At 47.0% G+C, this 17,952-nt stretch overlaps 2 protein-coding genes across 5 annotated transcripts in view; both read left to right on the forward strand.

The window, feature by feature from the left end:
* LOC147016444 (putative ATP-dependent RNA helicase Pl10) overlaps positions 1-8,275 on the forward strand; it is a 52,631-nt gene extending 44,356 nt beyond the window's left edge. For both annotated transcript variants that reach the window (XM_085845113.1, XM_085845114.1), the window contains exons 15-19: positions 3,173-3,354; positions 3,768-3,885; positions 4,229-4,373; positions 4,559-4,674; positions 5,087-8,275. In XM_085845113.1, coding sequence (XP_085701239.1) covers positions 3,173-3,354; positions 3,768-3,885; positions 4,229-4,373; positions 4,559-4,674; positions 5,087-5,175 — 650 coding nt within the window. In that variant the 3' untranslated portion in view covers positions 5,176-8,275. The remainder of the gene's footprint in view (positions 1-3,172; positions 3,355-3,767; positions 3,886-4,228; positions 4,374-4,558; positions 4,675-5,086) is intronic.
* Positions 8,276-8,703: 428 nt separating this feature from the next.
* LOC147016446 (uncharacterized) overlaps positions 8,704-17,952 on the forward strand; it is an 85,575-nt gene continuing 76,326 nt past the window's right edge. For 2 of the 3 annotated variants that reach the window (XR_015049051.1, XR_015049050.1), the window contains exons 1-2: positions 8,708-15,179; positions 17,753-17,868. The gene's annotated coding sequence lies outside the window, so the exon portion shown is untranslated. Of the gene's footprint in view, positions 15,180-17,752; positions 17,869-17,952 lie in introns of all 3 variants that reach the window. The other variant, XM_085845115.1, reaches the window with a different exon arrangement.

The following is a 17,952-nucleotide window of genomic DNA, read 5'->3' on the forward strand; positions in this document are numbered from 1 at the left end:
AACAATATTGCTGCATTTATGGGGGATCATAATATGGCCATCCTTGTGATCTGCCTTGAGGAGTCCATCTCCAATTATAAGAAGAAGCGATGAGAACTCTGATGCAGATTGATCAGCTGAAGTCTTGGCTTTCATGTTTGTAGAGCGGTGGACTGTCTGCAGAAATTGCCAAATATACGATACTTTCAGACAGGCGTCGAGTTTGTCCGCTGGTGTTCCTCACGGTATAACGGGCAAGGTTTGGCAGAAATCGTCAGACAACGGTAAAGCAACATCTCCCATCAGTCTGTTGTTGTTTCATAAGTCCTAAAGCATACAGTCGAGTGCCTCAAATATTGCTTTGTGGGACATTGTGCACTCATCAACACACGGTGAGCTTGCGCTGTTGTTGACGTTTGGCTTGTCTGGTTCCTTTTTTTTATGTTACAAGTGGGATTTTCTGCCAGAGTCAGATTCAGTGGCAGCTGAAGGAAAGAATGGACGGTTCGTCTGCCGCTCAGTAATGTGGCGGCGATGCCAGAAGATGCCACAGCAATCGCTATCTCCGTCATTTGATGGATTTTCACCAACAAAAGTTCGTGACAATTTTTTCTCCGTTACATCTGGTGGGTCTAGGAAAATGATGCCACCCGAACCATTGTCGATTTTCTCCAGAATCTTTTTTGTATGCGATACGTTGATTTTCAACTAACATACGCTCGTTTTCCCCGACATACTTTTCCAATTCATCGACGTCATAGTTGGTTTGTTGTGGCAATATGCTGTTTATTGAAGCTCTGTGAGCCCTCTGCGATGTGGGTAGGTGAAAACGATGAAGAGAATGATTGATCATTTCCAGAGCTTTGTCCTCAAGTTGAATGAGCGCTTGATTGAACATATCCTTTGTACGCATGATGTTCAGCTCGGGGTTTTATTTCTGCATTTGATTGTGAATGTCTTCGATCGTGGTTTCCCAGTGCGTTTTCCAAAGATCAAGCGGGTTGGAAAGGGCACAAAATGAGATCATCGCTGTAAAAAGATTCCGCACGTTGGGCGGCGAATTGGCCACAGCCGTTTCCTCTGATGTTGCATTCCAGTGTGCATCGTCTTCCAGTAGACTGAGCTTACAACACGCTTCATGGAAAGGTCCGCACACCACACCGTCGGACTGTTCTCAAGTGTTGGTAAGATGTTGGGCCTCTTTCACAATGCAGAAACATGTGAAGAAAGAAACCTTCAAACTGATTGGGGTGCACTGTGTATACATAGCCATTGACTTCATTTCTTTTTGACGTTGGGAAAGCCTGGCGTTGGTCGACCACGCAAGCGACGACTGAACTTTTTGGTACGGTTATTCCAGTTCTAGTGGATGGTACATCAGGGTAGAGGAGAGTTTTTGCAAAGTTCAAAGACCACCAATGGTGTACTGCGTGCTGGACTTTCAAGTTACTCACTAAGGATGTCTTCTGTAAAACAGATTCGTTGCCCATTTTCGAAAAGGACAGCCAAACGTTGCACCACGGGATATCGTTCATGAATCGGTAAGCCGAGAACGTGCCACATGGCTTCGTAGCTGGAAATTTACTGTCCGGGTAGTTTTTTTTTTTTTCTTCTTTCGCCGAAAGGGTCCTTGTTTTTTCGGCAATTATGTACACAGTTTTCTTCTCACATTTTGTGCGATCTGCTTTCATGACAAAAATCTTAATACAAATACATTAATAGTTTTTGCAATGTATTAATAGTTGGCAGTGGCTGAAAACGAAGACGTATGTAGACAGCACACACACGTAGGTTGGACGTGGTGGGATTTGTGCATTCCTGCATGCGAGTAGGTTGGACAAACGCGAATGGGTTGGGGCATGCATGCAAGCAGGCCTTTTCCAGGTAGATAGCATGGGTTTTAATTTTGAAATGCTCCTGCCCGGTTTTACATAAAACACTACGGTTAAAAATATAACCTTGCTGTTGGGACGCGTTTTATCGCCCCAGTAATGCCCTGGTACTGCAATGCCTTCCATCCACCTCCCCTCACATTTCCTTCACTTGCCCTTACACTGCCTTCCATTCCCCCTCCGCTCCCCTCGCGCCGCCCTCCGCTCCGCTCGCGCCGCCCTCCGCTCCGCTCGCGCCGCCCTCCGCTCCGCTCGCGCCGCCCTCCGCTCCGCTCGCGCCGCCCTCCGCTCCCCTCGCACCGCCCTCCGCTCCCCTCGCGCCGGCAAAGTATGGCAGTCATGGTTTGGTGGCATTCTTCAAGGAAAGCTGAAGTCGGGGGAAATGGATCAAACTTCATGCTTGTGTAGTATTCATATTTGGCTCGTGGGGACACTGCAGGAGTTCTTTACGTAGGCTGGTTTAACGGACCTCTGGTACCTTGGACTTGTTACTGTGTTTGAGCCTCAGGGAGTACCTTCTGAAATCTACCTATCCGGGTTCTTCCCAACATCTTTCATCTTTGTTCCTTTCTCACATCTCTCTTCAGTCTTTCACACTTTTCTACTTTTTCACCTTTTGTCTTTGTTTGTGTAATTCTTGCTTTTTGTTCTCTTGTTCATTTTCATGTGACAATATCTTTTGACGTCATCGTAACCTCTTGTTTAAGTTTGGTTGGTTGTCGTGTAACCCAGTTCGCCATTGGACTTTGTGTTATAAAAAAGAAAAAGAAAAATTTGGTTTTTTTTTGAAAAAAAATTTTCCTCAAAACTGAAGTTCATTACGAAAGTGCTGGATGAGTGCAACAGGAAGTTAATTTGGGATAGAGGCCTATGTAATGATTTTGGTCTGTTGCATAGTAAGTTTTAGTTAATTGTTATATATTGTGTGGTTAATTTTTTTTTTTTTTGGTCTTTTACTTTTACTTTATCTTTTTCTTTATCTGTCTGTCTACCATAAAGTGAATTCTCACAAAAAAATTTAAGGCCCACTTAGTTGAGCCTGGATGATTTTGAGGGGAGGTGGAGTAGCAGCTGAAACTAGAATCCAATCCAGGTTCCACCTGATGACTCGATCTCTACTCTTCACTTATTCGGATTCCTCCTGATTACTCTGATGCAGTATTTGGTCTTTTCTTTGATTAAGGTTTGGTTTGCTTCACAGCACGGTGTGGTTCTCTGAACATCCTCGACTCACCTGTCTTAACAAAAGAGGATTCGAACATCTAACTGAACCTTACTTGTTTGATTAACGTTCTCATCAGGCCGAGACTCTCTCACACTGGTGTTCGTCGAGACCAAGCGTGGAGCCGACGCCCTCCACGCCTTTCTTAGCCAATCGGGATTTGCCTCTGCCTGCATCCACGGTGACCGCTGCCAGCGAGACCGCGAGGAGGCACTCGGACACTTCCGCTCCGGCAGACGCCCGGTCCTTGTGGCGACTGCGGTACGATTATTATTGCACACCCTTCATCGCTTGGTTTATTGCTTTGCCACTCGATTGCGAGGTCTTCTTCGGTGTTTAAGAACACAGCCGTTGCATCATCTTGTTTGATGAAGTCTTCATCTCTTTCCACGGTGCACTCCCATCCCCCTTGAATGATAAGTGAGGATGGTGAAAGATGTCAAAAGAAAAGTGGTTGGAATGTTGGTCCAGGTATTCCCAGATTTTGTTGGAAATGCTCAGCCACATGTCCACAGATTGAGGCAATCTCCTAAGCTGTACACAACAAATGACTCACCTTCCCCCACGGGCCTATGTTCCGGTAATGATGTGCACTGTGAATTTGCTCATTAACTCTCACAATTTGTTTACTCTTTTGCTGTTGGATTGACCCAAACGATTGCCACGGTGTGCAGGTGGCGGCCAGAGGCCTGGATATTCCAAATGTGAAACATGTGATCAACTTCGATCTGCCAAGTGACATCGAGGAGTATGTGCACCGTATAGGCCGCACAGGCCGTGTGGGAAACCTCGGTAAGAGGGGTTCTGCGTGGGACGCCTCCGTGATGAGCCATGCAAGTGTCGTGCGTTCTCCTGTCCGTTGACGTTCTTAATTTGTGAATAACTTTGCATTGATGCTCATCTTTGGCTTTGTTGTCATTTTAATCTTGATTGTACTCAAATGTACAAGCCAGACAGCATAAGTCCTTTTAAATTGTGCTTCATGGTAGCTTGGAGAAACTTTTACTTGCATGGCTTGCATCGTTTTGTCAAGATGCTGACCAATCAAAAAGCTTCCGCATGCGAAGCTTGTGAACCTAATTTCTTTTTCATCAAGCTGAAGTCTGAAAATTAATGGAATAATTGTTGTTTCCAGGGCAAGCGACGTCATTTCTGAACGAGCGAAATGGAGCTCTGACTCGGGAGTTGGTAGCACTGCTCGCTGAAGCGCACCAGGAAGTACCAGCCTGGCTCGAAGCACTTGCCAGGGAGCCTGCTCGTGGCGGGAGAACGCCACGCAGGTGTGTGCTCGCATGGGTGATTACATCACCTGCTCCCTCACGGCATATCGTTCGTACCTCTCCCCGTCTCTATGCATGCCCCCACTATCCCCCCTTGAGCATGCTTCCCCTTGCTCCCACCCGCCTCTCCCCGCTCCCTTTACGTGCACTTTCTCTTTTGAAACCGTTATTACTATTTCCCCAAGGTTTAATGGAGGGTTTGGAGGCCGTGATTTCCGACAGTCGGGGGGTGGGGGGATTGGACGAGGTGGCAGTGGAATGGGGCCAAGAGGTGGAGGCCCTCCTCACCGTTTTCAGAGGGGTAAGTTTTCTTGATATCGTTGATATCACAGTTAAATGTTATTCCTCGAATAAGAGTTGCTTTGTGACTCGTGTACACGTGGTACATGTTTACATGCAAACTCTGTGGGCATTGAAGATGAAAACTTTGTCTTCCTTATCATAGTCTCATTGTGTTTCAGTGCTTTTGATTCTAACGATGGTTGCAAATCTGCTCTACATTTGTGTTTGTTCTTCATGTAATTTAAAAGCCATAAAGCGATTCCGTGTCCCGCCGATGGTTTGATCAGGTAAAGTGACCTCGCCTCGATCGTAATTCATTAAAACGCTCTTTATTAATTATGGTAACACCTACAAGCTCATGCAAGCAATGCTTAAATGTGAATCCAGTACTTCATCCAATTGATTTACTTTTTCTTTTGACTCTTCCTCAGGTGGATACCCTGGCTTTGCACCCCATTTCCCACCACCTATACCTCCTCACTTCCCCCTTCCCTACCCTGTGGAATGGTGGCCGAACTAGGACGAGGCTGTGAAGTGAGAGCTGGCAAAGGGAGGGTGCAGAGATCAGTTTGAAGAGATGCAAACAACACTGTGGTTGGCTATTGAGCTATGATTAGGGTTAGATTAGGATTTTTAGATGTAATGGGGGGGGCATGTTGAATGACCAACACCCTATTGTTAGGGGATGAATATTTGGGGATGAGGGCTGGGGGGATTATGATGTAGTAATGTGTTGATCTCTTGGCAGTTTGATTTTGGGGTTCAAATTTAGGGTTAGGGGTTTAGGTGTTTAGGAGTGGCTATAATTAAGAGCTCTCGGGTTAAAGGTTTAGGGCTATGGTTTTGGACTTTGTAGAAGGTTAAATTTCCAGTAATTGGATATGTTTAGCAGTAGCTCTGGGCTGCTTGTTTGGGGCAAAAATTAATTATTTTTTGCGTCACGTCTGCCCGACTGGGTCAAAGAGAGGAACGGGGGGAGGGGGGAAGCGTAAGGGCGAGGCAGGAAAATGGGGCCGAGGAAGGGGATAGCAGGAGAGGGTGTCGGTGAGTGTTAGGCGGGAGCAAAGCGACGCGAGGGGGAAGGCAAGGATTCCCGTTCGTTCTCACACACGACCCTTCTCTCGGCTCCAAAATTTTCTCCGCAAAAAGGGGAAACGGTTAATTCAAAAGTAGGTTAAAAGTCGTTTCAATGTATAGCAATCGATCGTCGTATCGTTAAAAAGAATCGGTTCTGGCTTTTCAAAGCCAGTCCTTTGGCTTTTCGCGGAAACTTGTCCAAATTAAGAACTGTGGTTAATTTACATTAATTCAGTAACTTGATGAACAGCAGAGCTGGCGGTGCTAATGCGGGCACTTGGGAAGGGGTGGACTGGGTGGGGGATGCTGGATATGGGGCTTTGCAGGAACCAGTTAGAGTTTATTTACAACCGAGTCCCGGACTCAAACCTGTGACTATGGCTTCAGCTTTAACGGTGGACCGGGTCCGATTTGCCGTCGGCAGTTGAGGCCGAGACGAACGGGCGATTCAGGCCTGGCCGTTGATGCTCGGATTTTCACCCGTGGCCCATGGTGTATCTTTATTTTTCTTTTTGTTTTCTTTTCCCAAGAGTTCGCGACACAGCGTTCGTTCCCCGGATGGGACGCTTCGGTTAAAGAAAGTCAGAAACGTTTGTAAATTTTTTACATTTCTGTCTCTCGTGACCCAAAAAAGTGACCTTTTTGATATGCGAAATTGCCAGGTCCAGTGGTAGGGTCATGAAGAGGTCATCTTGACTTTTTAAGGGTCGCGGTATCTTGCTGCCTGTTGGAAAGTCTCTCGAGTTGGACACGCGCGATTCGTGTCTGGACTTTATAGAAACGGGCCGTACTAGCTGGTGGAGTTTTGAATCCAGATGCTGAGCATCTGTTATTATATTATTTTATTTATAATTTCTGTGGGTCTCGCCAGGAGCTGGATTACTGGACTAACAGGAAAGCTGGATCAGCTGGAGGACCTCGAGGTCCTGAAGAGCTTAGGACACTTGGGTTTCGGGGTGGTTTTTTTAATCAAAGGTTTATTTTTTTTACAAAACTCAACGGAAAGAGAAAAGCACTTTAGTAGTTGTACATGTCTGTCTGTTCATTCTCGTCTGCTTGCAACACTGGGTTCACTTTTTTGAAGAAAGCTCCAGTAGAAAAATGAAAATATCGTATTCGCATTTGGTGCAGTTTTAACCAGTTTTATATTCAACGTCATTTGTCTCATTTCTGTTGAATCATGACTTTTCGCCTTTCACCTTTGCCCTCAGATTTGTGCCTTTCTTGAGTATTCAACTGCGTGCCCATCGTAGATGTCTCTGCCTGTCTGTTTCCATCGTTTTTACATCCTTTTGAATTCCATTACCTGTTGCGTCGGAGAGATTGGGTTGTCTTGGTAACTTCTACCCCTTGTTATGGTAACGTCCGTTTACCAATTGAGGTGTATTGGCCTGTTGGTTTTGCTTTTGCCCAGGGAAGAAGAATTAAGGGATAGGGAGGATGGGTGGGTGGGTGTCCGATTGCTTTTCTATACTTTTGTCCGTCGTTACTTTGTTGTTTCTTTTTGTTATTATTATTTTTTTTTAAACCTGTTTGTACATCCCTGCAGCCCAGCTGTGTGCCGGCCTCCTGTCTGGGCAGCCCGGCTGGCTGCTGGCTGTCCGTCTGATTAGCTAGGCCACTTGTTGACTGGCTGGCCGTCTGCGCAGTCGGGCTGCTTGTTGGATGTCTGCGCAACCGGGCTGCCTGTTGGATGTCTGCGCAGCCGGGTTGCCTGTTGGATGTCTGCTGGCCATCCATCTACACAGCCCGTCTGCCTGTTTCGTAGCCTGGCTGCCTGTTGGATGTCTGCCGGCCATCTGTCTGCGCAGCCGGGCTGCCTGTCTGGAGCAGGTGTGCTTTTTGCTGTCGTGAGCAAATTTCTCCTGTTTTTGCCTGTATGTCCCGATGTGTACCTGTTTCTAGGGTGGGGGGTTGGTTGGGCTTGGATGGGGGTAATATTGTCCGCCAGACTGTCAGATGCCTCTGCTGCAGTTTACAAACCACAATGAAAATCTGATCGGGTACATTTCCGCGCTAAAAGCCGAGCAAACAGACAAGACGCAAAAAAAAGCTGGACCAACTGGCCTTTCGCCCCCAGCGCCCATATCTATAATGTGCTTAATGTGTTATTTAGACTCACGTATTCTTATCATCATCACTGCAATGGCTTGGCAGGAGTGGCTTGAAGGAAATTGAGAGAAATGGAAGAGTGAGGTGAGGGGGTGGTAAAAGGAAATGGATGAGCATCAAATACAGAAACTTATGCCTGGCCTATTGAATATTCAAAAGGATTTTACCTTTAGTTCCATCTCAGATGATGAAGCATTCCGTATATTCAGAGCTGTTTTAGTCCTTCCAGGCTTGGCAGGACGGCACAATGTTTAATGATGTAGAAACAAACCAGGGATGATGGTGTTGTGGAGAGGGGAGCTTAGGAGGGTGAAAAGATGGTCAAAATGCGCTGAAACAATCCGATGAAGTGGGAAGAGTGGTTTATCTCGGCTTCCATTTTGTTGCTGTGCTTTCCTTTCATTTTCAATAAAACTGTTCTGCTTACCACAGTGCTTTTTCATGAGTGTAAAATTTTAACGGTTTTGCACATTTTCGGTTTGGGAAAATTTCCACCCTTCATCAGCAAATTTCTATTCCTGCCTGTTTCACGCCAACTTGTGGATACAGTCAAACAATGGCATTTGGAGTGTCTCTCTGTCTCTCTCTTCAGTCCACGTTCTCTTGCACATCTTGAGCACGTTCACTCAACAATCACTCTGACATCTTGTGAGCAAGTCCAGTGAATGAGTAAACTTGCTGCTCAAGTTATTTCATCGATTTTTCGATTTTCACTTCACCGACAACGAAAGTGATTTGTCGTCGACACATTCCCTCAAGCTGCAGTGAATTATGGTGAAAAGTGGCCATGGAGTGAGTTGGTGGGGTGGGGGTAGGTTGGTTTGGTGTTGGTCGTGGTCGGGGGGTTTGGGGGGGGGGAGTGGGATGAGATGCTGGTGGAGTGGGGTTAGTGAGGAGTGGGTGCGGTTGGTAAGGAGTAGTGGGTTTGTAAGGAGCTGTGGATCTGTAAGCATTGGAGAGGGTGTGAAGGGGTGGGTTGGGGTTGGCGAGCAAAGTGTGCATGGATGTGGGTGGTGTTGTTGATTGACCAGCGTGGGGGAGTAGGGATCAGCTTTGGGAAGGGTGTGGATTGATGGGGAGGGTGAGGAAGCAGTGTGTGTGCGCGCATGCATGTGTGTTGGTGTTGATGAGGTGTTTGTTGAAATGGAGAGTTGGCGAGGAAGGGTAGGTTTCATTAAGAGGGGTGTGTGTTTAAATGGGTTGAGTTGGTGTGGGGTGAGATTTGAGGGGGCAGGTTAGTGGTAAGGAGAGGTTGCTGAGGTGTGGGTGATTGGGGTTGTTTTGGAAGGATGGGTGAGTGGGATTGGTATGGAAGAGGAATGGGTGAGTTGTGGTTGGTGAGGAAGGGTGGATGTGCTGGGGCTGGTAGGGGTAGGTGAGATGCAGTTAGTGAGGGGTTGTTGAGGATGGCAGAGATGAAGTAAGTGAGGTGGCATGGTATTGCTGAGAGATCGGGTGGGGTTGAGTGAGTGATGGGTTGGATAGTGGGGTGGAGTTTCGAAGGAGTGGGTGAGTAGTGTGATATTGATGTTGGTTGGGTGAGTAGTGTGGAGTTGAGGTGGATTTTGGTAAGAATATGTGGGTGGGGGTGGTGCGGAGAGCCAGTTGCAGGTGGGGTTGGTGAGAGCAGGTGGGTGAGGCTGTTGTGGTGGTGGGGGGGGAGTAGGGGACGGTGTGGGTGGAGTAGGGTTGGTGAGGAAGGTTGAGTGGTTTGGGACTGCTGAAGATGGGTGGAGTGGGGAGGAGAGGTGGCTGGGGTTGGTGAGTGGGTGTGGTCGTTGAGGGGTGAAAGAGGTGAGTGGTTATGTGGGGCAGGGGTTGGGGTTGCTGAGCAGTGGGGATTGGTGAGGAAAGGTGGTTGGGGACTGGTGAAGTGATGAGGTGGATGGGATTGAAATGCATGTGGGGTGCGTGAGCTGGTGGGGCTGTTGAGTAGGGTGTGTGGTCCGTGAGGAGGAAAAATGTTAGTGAGGGTTGGGTGGCTTGGTGAGGTTGATGAGAGGTCTGGTTGGTGATGTGTGTGTGTGTGTGTGTGTGTGTGTGTGTGACTTGGTTAGGGGTGGGGTTGATGAAGTGTTGGTGGGATGGGGTGATGTTTGTGAGGAGTGAGATAGGGTTGTTGAGGGTGGGTGAGATGGCATTGGTGAGGGGTGTGTGCCATTGGCGAGGAGGGCGGTGGGGATGTTGAGGAGGGCCATGGTTGGTGAGTTTGGAATGGTGTGGAAGGGTGGGTGAGGTTGGGGAGGGGTTACTTTGCGGTTGGTGAAGCTGGTGTTTTTGAGTTGGGTGGGGTTGATAAGTAATTGTGGCTTGGGGATGGGTTGGTGTGTGGGTCGGTGAGGAAGCATTGGTGGGGTGGGGTGGGGAAGGTGAGGGGTGAAGTGTGTGAATAGAGGAATGCTGAGGTTGGTGAAGAGCTGTAAGGGGCTGGGTGGAAGGGTTGGTTTTTGGGTAAAATATAAATAATATTTATATTGAGGTCCTGTCCCCAGTGAGGGGAAATTTGAGTTAATTTACCAATTTAAATAATATTTCATGGACTTTAAAAAGATTAATTGTGTTGCACTCTTGGTTTCACTCAAAGGGAAAGCTCTCAGCTACTTATACCACCCACCACAAGATTGTGGTGTAACAGGGTGGCGGAGGTTGGATTTTTCTCAAAAGATTGCAAAATATCATGGTTGCGGAATACAATTTGGCATCAACATATTGCTCATGCCTGTGTGGTGGTAAATTTCTCCGAAAATATTATCTCTCTGGTTTTTCAGTTTGATTGTGGCCCAATTAAGCTTAATGATTGATTTAACTTGGCAAATAAATGCTTTTAGCCCATATAATAAATATATTAGTGAAATTAGAAACATGATCATAAGAAACATGATTATTACATTCATTTTATGTGCATGTATCTGTGTTTGGTATTAATTGACTTGATTGACGCTTGTGTGATTAAACAGATGAGTCCCATGGACATGCATATAAGGTATATGGGGACATCATTGATTTAGCTTTATATTCTTATTGCAACTTAAACTAAGAACCAACATAGTACTGTTGTGGATTTCAGAATCGGATCAGAGAAATGCACGCAACATCCAGGTCCTCAGACAGTTATTTCCATAAATGCATGTTCAGAATAGACCCATCCCCTTGTCTGGTGGGATTCTAACTCTTTGATGCGTTGGAGAAGGCGAGAGAGCAGGTTCCCTTCCTTTCTTATGGGATAAACTTTTCCTCTTTATGACACGTTCATGACGTGTGTTTTTACGTCTGTTCATTTCTGCATGAGTGATATTCATCATTCGTGATATTCATCATTCGTACACACGATGAGATGGCCGTTAGCCCAACGGATACTCGTTCAATTCCCTCTCCATCAAGACACATTGGCTTGAAAATACACAATTTATTTACACATTTCTTTTTGATTATCATTTTCACGTTGGACTTGCAGGACATTTGATTCATTTATCACACCGCAAGCTTTTCCCGAACAGTTCTGACAATCAAACATGGCTGTGGTCTCGGATCGTTTACCTCAGGCACCCACCTTCTTTCATCGACATTCGACACCCACATATTTCCATAGGCGATTGACACCCCATTCAGCAGCTCTATGGACACTAACCGGCTCTTCTTCGTATCAGGATAAACAGAGGTGATGATTACCCGTTAACGTTTTGTGAGCGCTTCATATTTCCGCTCGGTTGTTCTAGCAAATGGCTGCTTTCTGGCATTCATCCAGCACCCCAAACATGGTGTCGTAAGCCAGGCCTGTGTTAATTGGGAGGTGCATCTCGTTCGATGGTCGGGAGAGAATGAGCACGAGAATGGACTGGTGGAGGTCTCATGCAGGAATGCATCAATAAGCAAGCTGAATTTGGCTTAAGTCTCGCTTGAGACTCCACCCCCACTGGTCGCCTATAAAAGGATGGCAGGACTGCCCTGATGACAGTTGGTGAGACATCCTGATGACAGTTGGTGAGAGATCCTGATGATGGTTGTGACTGCAGCAGCAACAGCAGTTGGTGACATTTGGACTGTTCCTGCTGGTTCTGCTCGGTCCGACTGGTTCTTCTGGGGGGTGACGTCGATTGGTGTCCGAGCCCGTTTGCGGGTGGGTGCACGGCGAGGCAGCGTGCTGGCAGCGGAAACGAGCCAAGCTGTGGATAGCTCATTTGGAGAGGTTAACCAAGCCGCGTTCACATATTTTGGGTTATTTTTATACACACGACGACTTCTGCCTTTGTCAGCCGAGACCAGATTTATTTTTCCTCCTGAATGGGTACTCACGTCTCGTGTGTAATTGTTAAGGCGTAGTGATAAGCATCTGCTGTTTGTCCATTTTCTATAAATGCTTGTTGAATTCTTTATTTGTTTGATATTATTTTGTTGATTGAACATTTCATTTGAATTCATCCATTTAATGGACAAGGAAATAAAAAATCCTTCAGTTCATTTATTTTTCTTGTTCATAATAAATTCCTTCTTGACATTTCAACTTGTCCGTGATTGTCATTTCCTTCCATTGATCCAACATTGGCCGAACCTAGATAGACTGGAAGATTATAATTCCAAAACTAATTAACCTGTCATAGTCGGCCTGCACCAGCGGTAAACGCTCGGCCGCATGACAAGATCTAATCAACATAAGATTGGTTCATCGCCGAGGGCGTGTTCCCCGGTCAGGAGGTCACATGACCTCTAGTGAAACGGTAAATTAGACAGTGGACACTGGAATTCGTTGTTAAGCAACCCACCGCACCACAAAGTTCATTGTGAACAGTGGCCCCAGATCCAATTCTTCCGAGGAGAGACAGGGATTAACCCCCTCGTAATGCACTCGGTACCCGTGGCCATAACAATACTTATGTGGGGTGAAAGTGGAGTTTTAGTTGAATAAAATAAAATGTGTTTTAATACCCACTCACCCAGTTACTTGTCAGGCAGGTTGGAATGTTCAGCTGATTAACTCGCAGCTGTGAATCTCAGGGGAGTCGAGTTTTGCGTGCCAAATATATTGTTGCGGATTTGCGCCCGCCGGCGTGCGAACGGCCACGTAACTCGAATCGCGGCACGTCGCCCACCGGACGGACAATCCCGTCGTGACCCTCTCGGACTAACGCCGGGAACTCGTCACGGGTGGGCCTTTCGGCCTCACCACGATCGTGCCAATCGGCCCCCCGCGTGGGATAGGGTTGCTCGCCAAATTCGACCTACCTAAGTACCCACACGGAGGGTAGACCGGGCGATCGCACCTCGCCGCAGGTCGACTTCGGACACGGGCCACTTTAAGCGGCCCGTTCCGTACTATCGGGATAACCGAGCGGTGTTATCGTCAACCTCGACGGTTCGATTAATTATTGGGCGCATTTAGCCCACGACCAACCCTTTACGTGAAGTAAGATGGAGATTCAATTAGAGAAAAGACGAAGCGAAACGGGAAAACAGTTCAACATAAAGCACATTTATTCCGCGGCAAACGGAAAGCACACATATACAATTATACACCAAAAGCAAATGTAAAAATAGAAGAAACACACAATAATGCACAAAAAGCAAATGTAAAAGAGAAACACACACTGCAGATCTACTACCGACTACCGAGCACACGGCAACCCTTATACAGTTTTACTTCACAGACGGCGCCGACAACACATATACTCAAAGCAAAAGAAAAAGGGACCACCCTCCACTATGAGGGGGCAGACGGGCCTGGGGCCAAGACCGCGTCGAGCCTACCCGTCTGGTGATGAGCCGCAAAATGGCGGTGGCGCCCCGACTCCGCGGGCCTCGCGGACAGTGTCTGGAATGGGGTGGGAACGGGGCCCCCTTCTCACACTATCTCAGCGCGGGGGGAAACAGGAGGGGGTTGTTGATGCTCGGGGGAATGAGGATATCTCGCTGGCTCGGGTCCCGCGACGAGCGTCTCCACCGCGACCTCGGTCGCGTTACCGGCCTCCCCTCTCCGCAGCTCCCCGACTCTGACACGAGCGCCCTCTCGACTGCCTCGCCGCCGCCACCTCTCCAACTCTCCCACTCTCCACAGCTCCGTCCAACTGCTTTCTCCGACTCTTCTCTTCTCAACTCTCCTTGACTGACTCTTTCCAACTCAACTGCCTTTTTTGGCGAGCGAACGCGGCCCTTTTTAGCCCCCGTGGCTTCGCTCCTTCACCTTCGACCCTTTACCTCTGGCTGGCTCCCCATTGGACAGAGGAAAAGTGGGCGTGAATGCTTTTTGATCCGCGAATCTGCATATAGCGATTATACTCCGACGCACCTGGAGGCGGGGCCAAATCGCCCCATGCTCACTGATAGGACGGAACAGAAGTGGGCGTGAATCGTTTTTGATCCGATTTCTTCGGAAAGGCTGGTGTTTTTGCACCCGCCGCTCGGCGCGCGCCCTGCACGAGTCCAGGATCGGCGCCCACAAGCGGCGCGGGAATGGCGGTGATGCGATGGTTGCGAGAACGAGATGTGACGGCAAGGGTCGTGGCTGTTGTTGTGAAGCGGCGTTGCGGTTGGTGGTTGTTGTGTGATGGCTGTTGAGACGTGGTTGGTGGTGGTTGTGGTGGTAGTAATGGCGGCTGGTCCAAAATAAAGATAGTAAAAGAAAAACGGCTATCCTGAAGGGTCGCAGCCCGAATGAATTCCATTTATTCCCTCTAAACAACGGGTTTGGACTAACTACACATATACATACAGAGATATCTCACCTAAGGGACCTGAATGGTGGTTTGCGAATTTCGTCAACCACAACAATATATTCCTATCTTGTGAAGTACATAACGTTTACCATGGGTTCTGTCTCTCACAATGTTTCTTTGTCAGTTACCCCTCCCTATCCTTATAGAATAGCATGTATGGTCATAAAATACTGCATACAGCTGTGTATTATCAGAACATCACCTTTTACCTTGATGCTGGAATGTTTTCAGCTTGGGAGAGCATCTTAACAGGCTATTAAGATGTCAGTAAGCATTAATAACAGGTAATGTTCTTTGTCCAACCCATGCCCCCTCCCTTCCCTCTTTGTATGCAAATAACTTTGCTATGAAGAAGCTGGGCTTGTGAAACAGGACTCGGAGAAGGAAGTTCACAGGGACTCATCTTGGTGTTTTTCTGTGCATTTGTTGCCGCGTACACGTAAATAAATGATTCACCTCTCACTGGGACTGGAGTTACTGGAGTGACGTTCGATTCCATTGGAGGTTCGAGTGATTCCACCACAGAAATTGTCACAACGAGTAAGGCTCACAACATCCCGGGGGGACCGGAGGTGAAGATAACGTCAGATGAGGTGGTGCAGATGCAGGTGGCCACTTAAACGAGCAGGTAAGGGGACCACTACAGATTCCCTTCCCTGACCCTTTTGCTGTGTCCTGCATTCACTAAAGTCGTGTGCCATGCCTCTAACCCTACTGGTTGACGCAAGCCTGAGGAAATTGAGTTGAGTCATTTATTGGGTGCTTCGTGCTGTAAAGCCGGTTGTCGTGATCTGTGCCGGGAAAGCCGGGTTGTAATCCGTGCCAGAAAGCAGGGTTGTGATAGTTCGTGCCAGGAAGCCGGGATGTGTAATCCGTGCCAGGTTGTGGGAATGCGTGCCATGTTCGAATGTTTTGATCTGGTATTCGAACATTTGAGGGGCTCGTGGAGTTCCTCCACTGATTTTTGAATCGAGGAACTGTAGGAACCGAAAGCTGCCTGCCGATTCTTTGTTGGTGCGTAAGTTAGGTGTTGCATTAGTTCAACGCCAACTGCATTGGGTCTTCGGGTCCTAAGGTGTAAATTGGTGTTGTAAACTTAGCACTGTAAGATCTGGAATCTTAGAACATCTGTTGAGTTCTGTAAGAATCAGGGACCCTTGGCTTAAGGGATTGAGGATTCCTTGGAATGTAGGAGGACTTGAAGTCCCACAGGTTAACATCATTCAAGTTTAAGGGCCTTTTTTGCTGTTTCACAAATGTTTAATAGTGTTTTGTATTTGTAAAAAAAAAATGAATTATGTGTTAAGAATGTTTGTGGAATTGAGTATTCTAAAGTATATTTGTTCATTGTGCCTGAAACTTTTGTGGTGGAACAATGTGGGATGTTTTATGGTGGTATAGGGTCAATGTTCTGAACGTGTTGATGAAATAGTTTGTGTACAACGTTTCAGTGTGTGTGGGTACGTGTGTGCGTCAGTTTGTGTCAGAAGTTATTGTGAATAAGAAAACTGCCAAGGAGGTAAATTGGCAAGTGTTTATGATAGGGAGTGAAGAATGTTAGAGAAGAAATTAATTGTGCAAACATCATCTTGACAAAGCGTAGAGTAAAATCAGTGATGTTATAACTCAAATGCCGCTGAATATTTTAAAAAACAAGAAAATGCAGATGTGTTCTGGTCTCGAGCGTGGAAGAATTACCATGAATTTGGAATCTACACTAGCCCCATGAGGCTTGGTGTGCGGGATGCAGAGCGTCCAGAAGTGGATGTGTCTATGTAAAGGTAGAGTTGTCGGAACAATTGACAGTGTTAGAACAGGCATCGACAACAAGCGGGGACAGCAAAGAGGTACCAATTGATAGCCCTGTGACATCGGCCGGGGGGGGGGGGGGGGTGACTTCTGGGTCTATGATTCACGCCAAAGGATGGAAATGAAGCATTTCATGTAATATTAATGATGAAAGTATGAATCAAATGCCACTAAGAGCATTTCCAGGACCAGATAAATAGTGTTTTTTTTTTAACCTTTGTTGGCATTTGGGTGGAGGAAGGTTGTAAAATGTATACCCACGGACGATCAGACCACACTGTGGATGACCACATGATTAACATATTACATATGCCACATACATGAGGAGATTGGCCAGGATCAAATTGAAATGCTTGTCTCATGCTTTTGTGGAATGGCTTGGATGTGATGGATTGGGAGACGAAAGATACAGTGCCCCTTTTCCAACAGTTTCACATTATCGGCAAATGGTGAGAAATCTCCCACCCACACCCCAAGTGCATTGTGCGAAGCTTATGGTCAGCGTGCATGGTGAGCGTGCCCCACCGGTGAATTTGACCTTGGTGAGAATCCCAATGAAAGCACATGAGCAGGTCATGGCCAAAGTCGGTCCGCTTGGACCATGTGCAGGGGTGATCGGGAGGAACGTCGTCGGTAAACTTTTAATTTGAATGATGCAAGACGTGAAATTCCTTTTTGGTGCTATAAGGGTGCCATCTGCTCGGCATTTGATCGGACATAGAATGGTCCTATAAATGGTTTAAATGTGTATTTCTATGCTAACCAAAATAATCGATTCTGCCAAAACAAAGACCATCAATAAAGTATTTATAATTTCGATTTCTGGTGAAAATGCTGCTGTCATCCTGGTGCTTCGCAGGCAGGGCGATTCATCAATGTGTGTGTGCCGTGCCTCGGATGGATGTTGGGTAAGTGTCCCGTCTGTTGCCATGGAGGCTTTGTGTCTGGATGGAGTCGGGGGTCTGTGAACTTGGACACGCTGAGAAATGGAAATACCAATTAAATTATGCAGTGGATTTGAGGGGTTGGCATTAGGTTGTGAGAGTTTAATTTGTGGGGGGGGGGGGGCAAGGTGGCCTTCGTCAGGGGTAGGTGAGTTATTGTTGGCAATCATGTAAAATTAATTCAATGGCATTACCCGTGAAAGGGTCACTGTGTCACTGCCTCAGTTGTAAAAGCATCGCTCGAACTATTAGATCAGGTTCCTGCGTGCTTGTGGACAAAACACACTTGTAGCAGGAGTCTATCGCTGTACCGACCTTGGAATGGAAATGGATAAAGAACTCGAATTGACATTGTTACTGATCGTAACACACATACATGATGCTTATGATGCAGAAACGTAAAACATAATCACTGGACAGTATGCAGACTCTATCTGTTTCCACAAAGGTTTTTGTCCGAGCCGGAGCCATTCGCCTTGTGGACGGTATGATGTACAGAGCGTGTTATTCGGCCCATCACCCTCACAAAGACCTACAGGATCATGCCGGTCCATCGTACCACCGGTAGGTACACAACGGGGCGTTTGGGAAAACCTCACTGAGGTAATTAAACCATTTGATTTTGAATCCATATTCAGAGAGTAGGCA

Source organism: Eptatretus burgeri, chromosome 11, assembly GCF_056783735.1.
Source record: "Eptatretus burgeri isolate ZD-2024b chromosome 11, Ebu_testis_v1, whole genome shotgun sequence".
Lineage (NCBI taxonomy): Eukaryota > Metazoa > Chordata > Myxini > Myxiniformes > Myxinidae > Eptatretus > Eptatretus burgeri.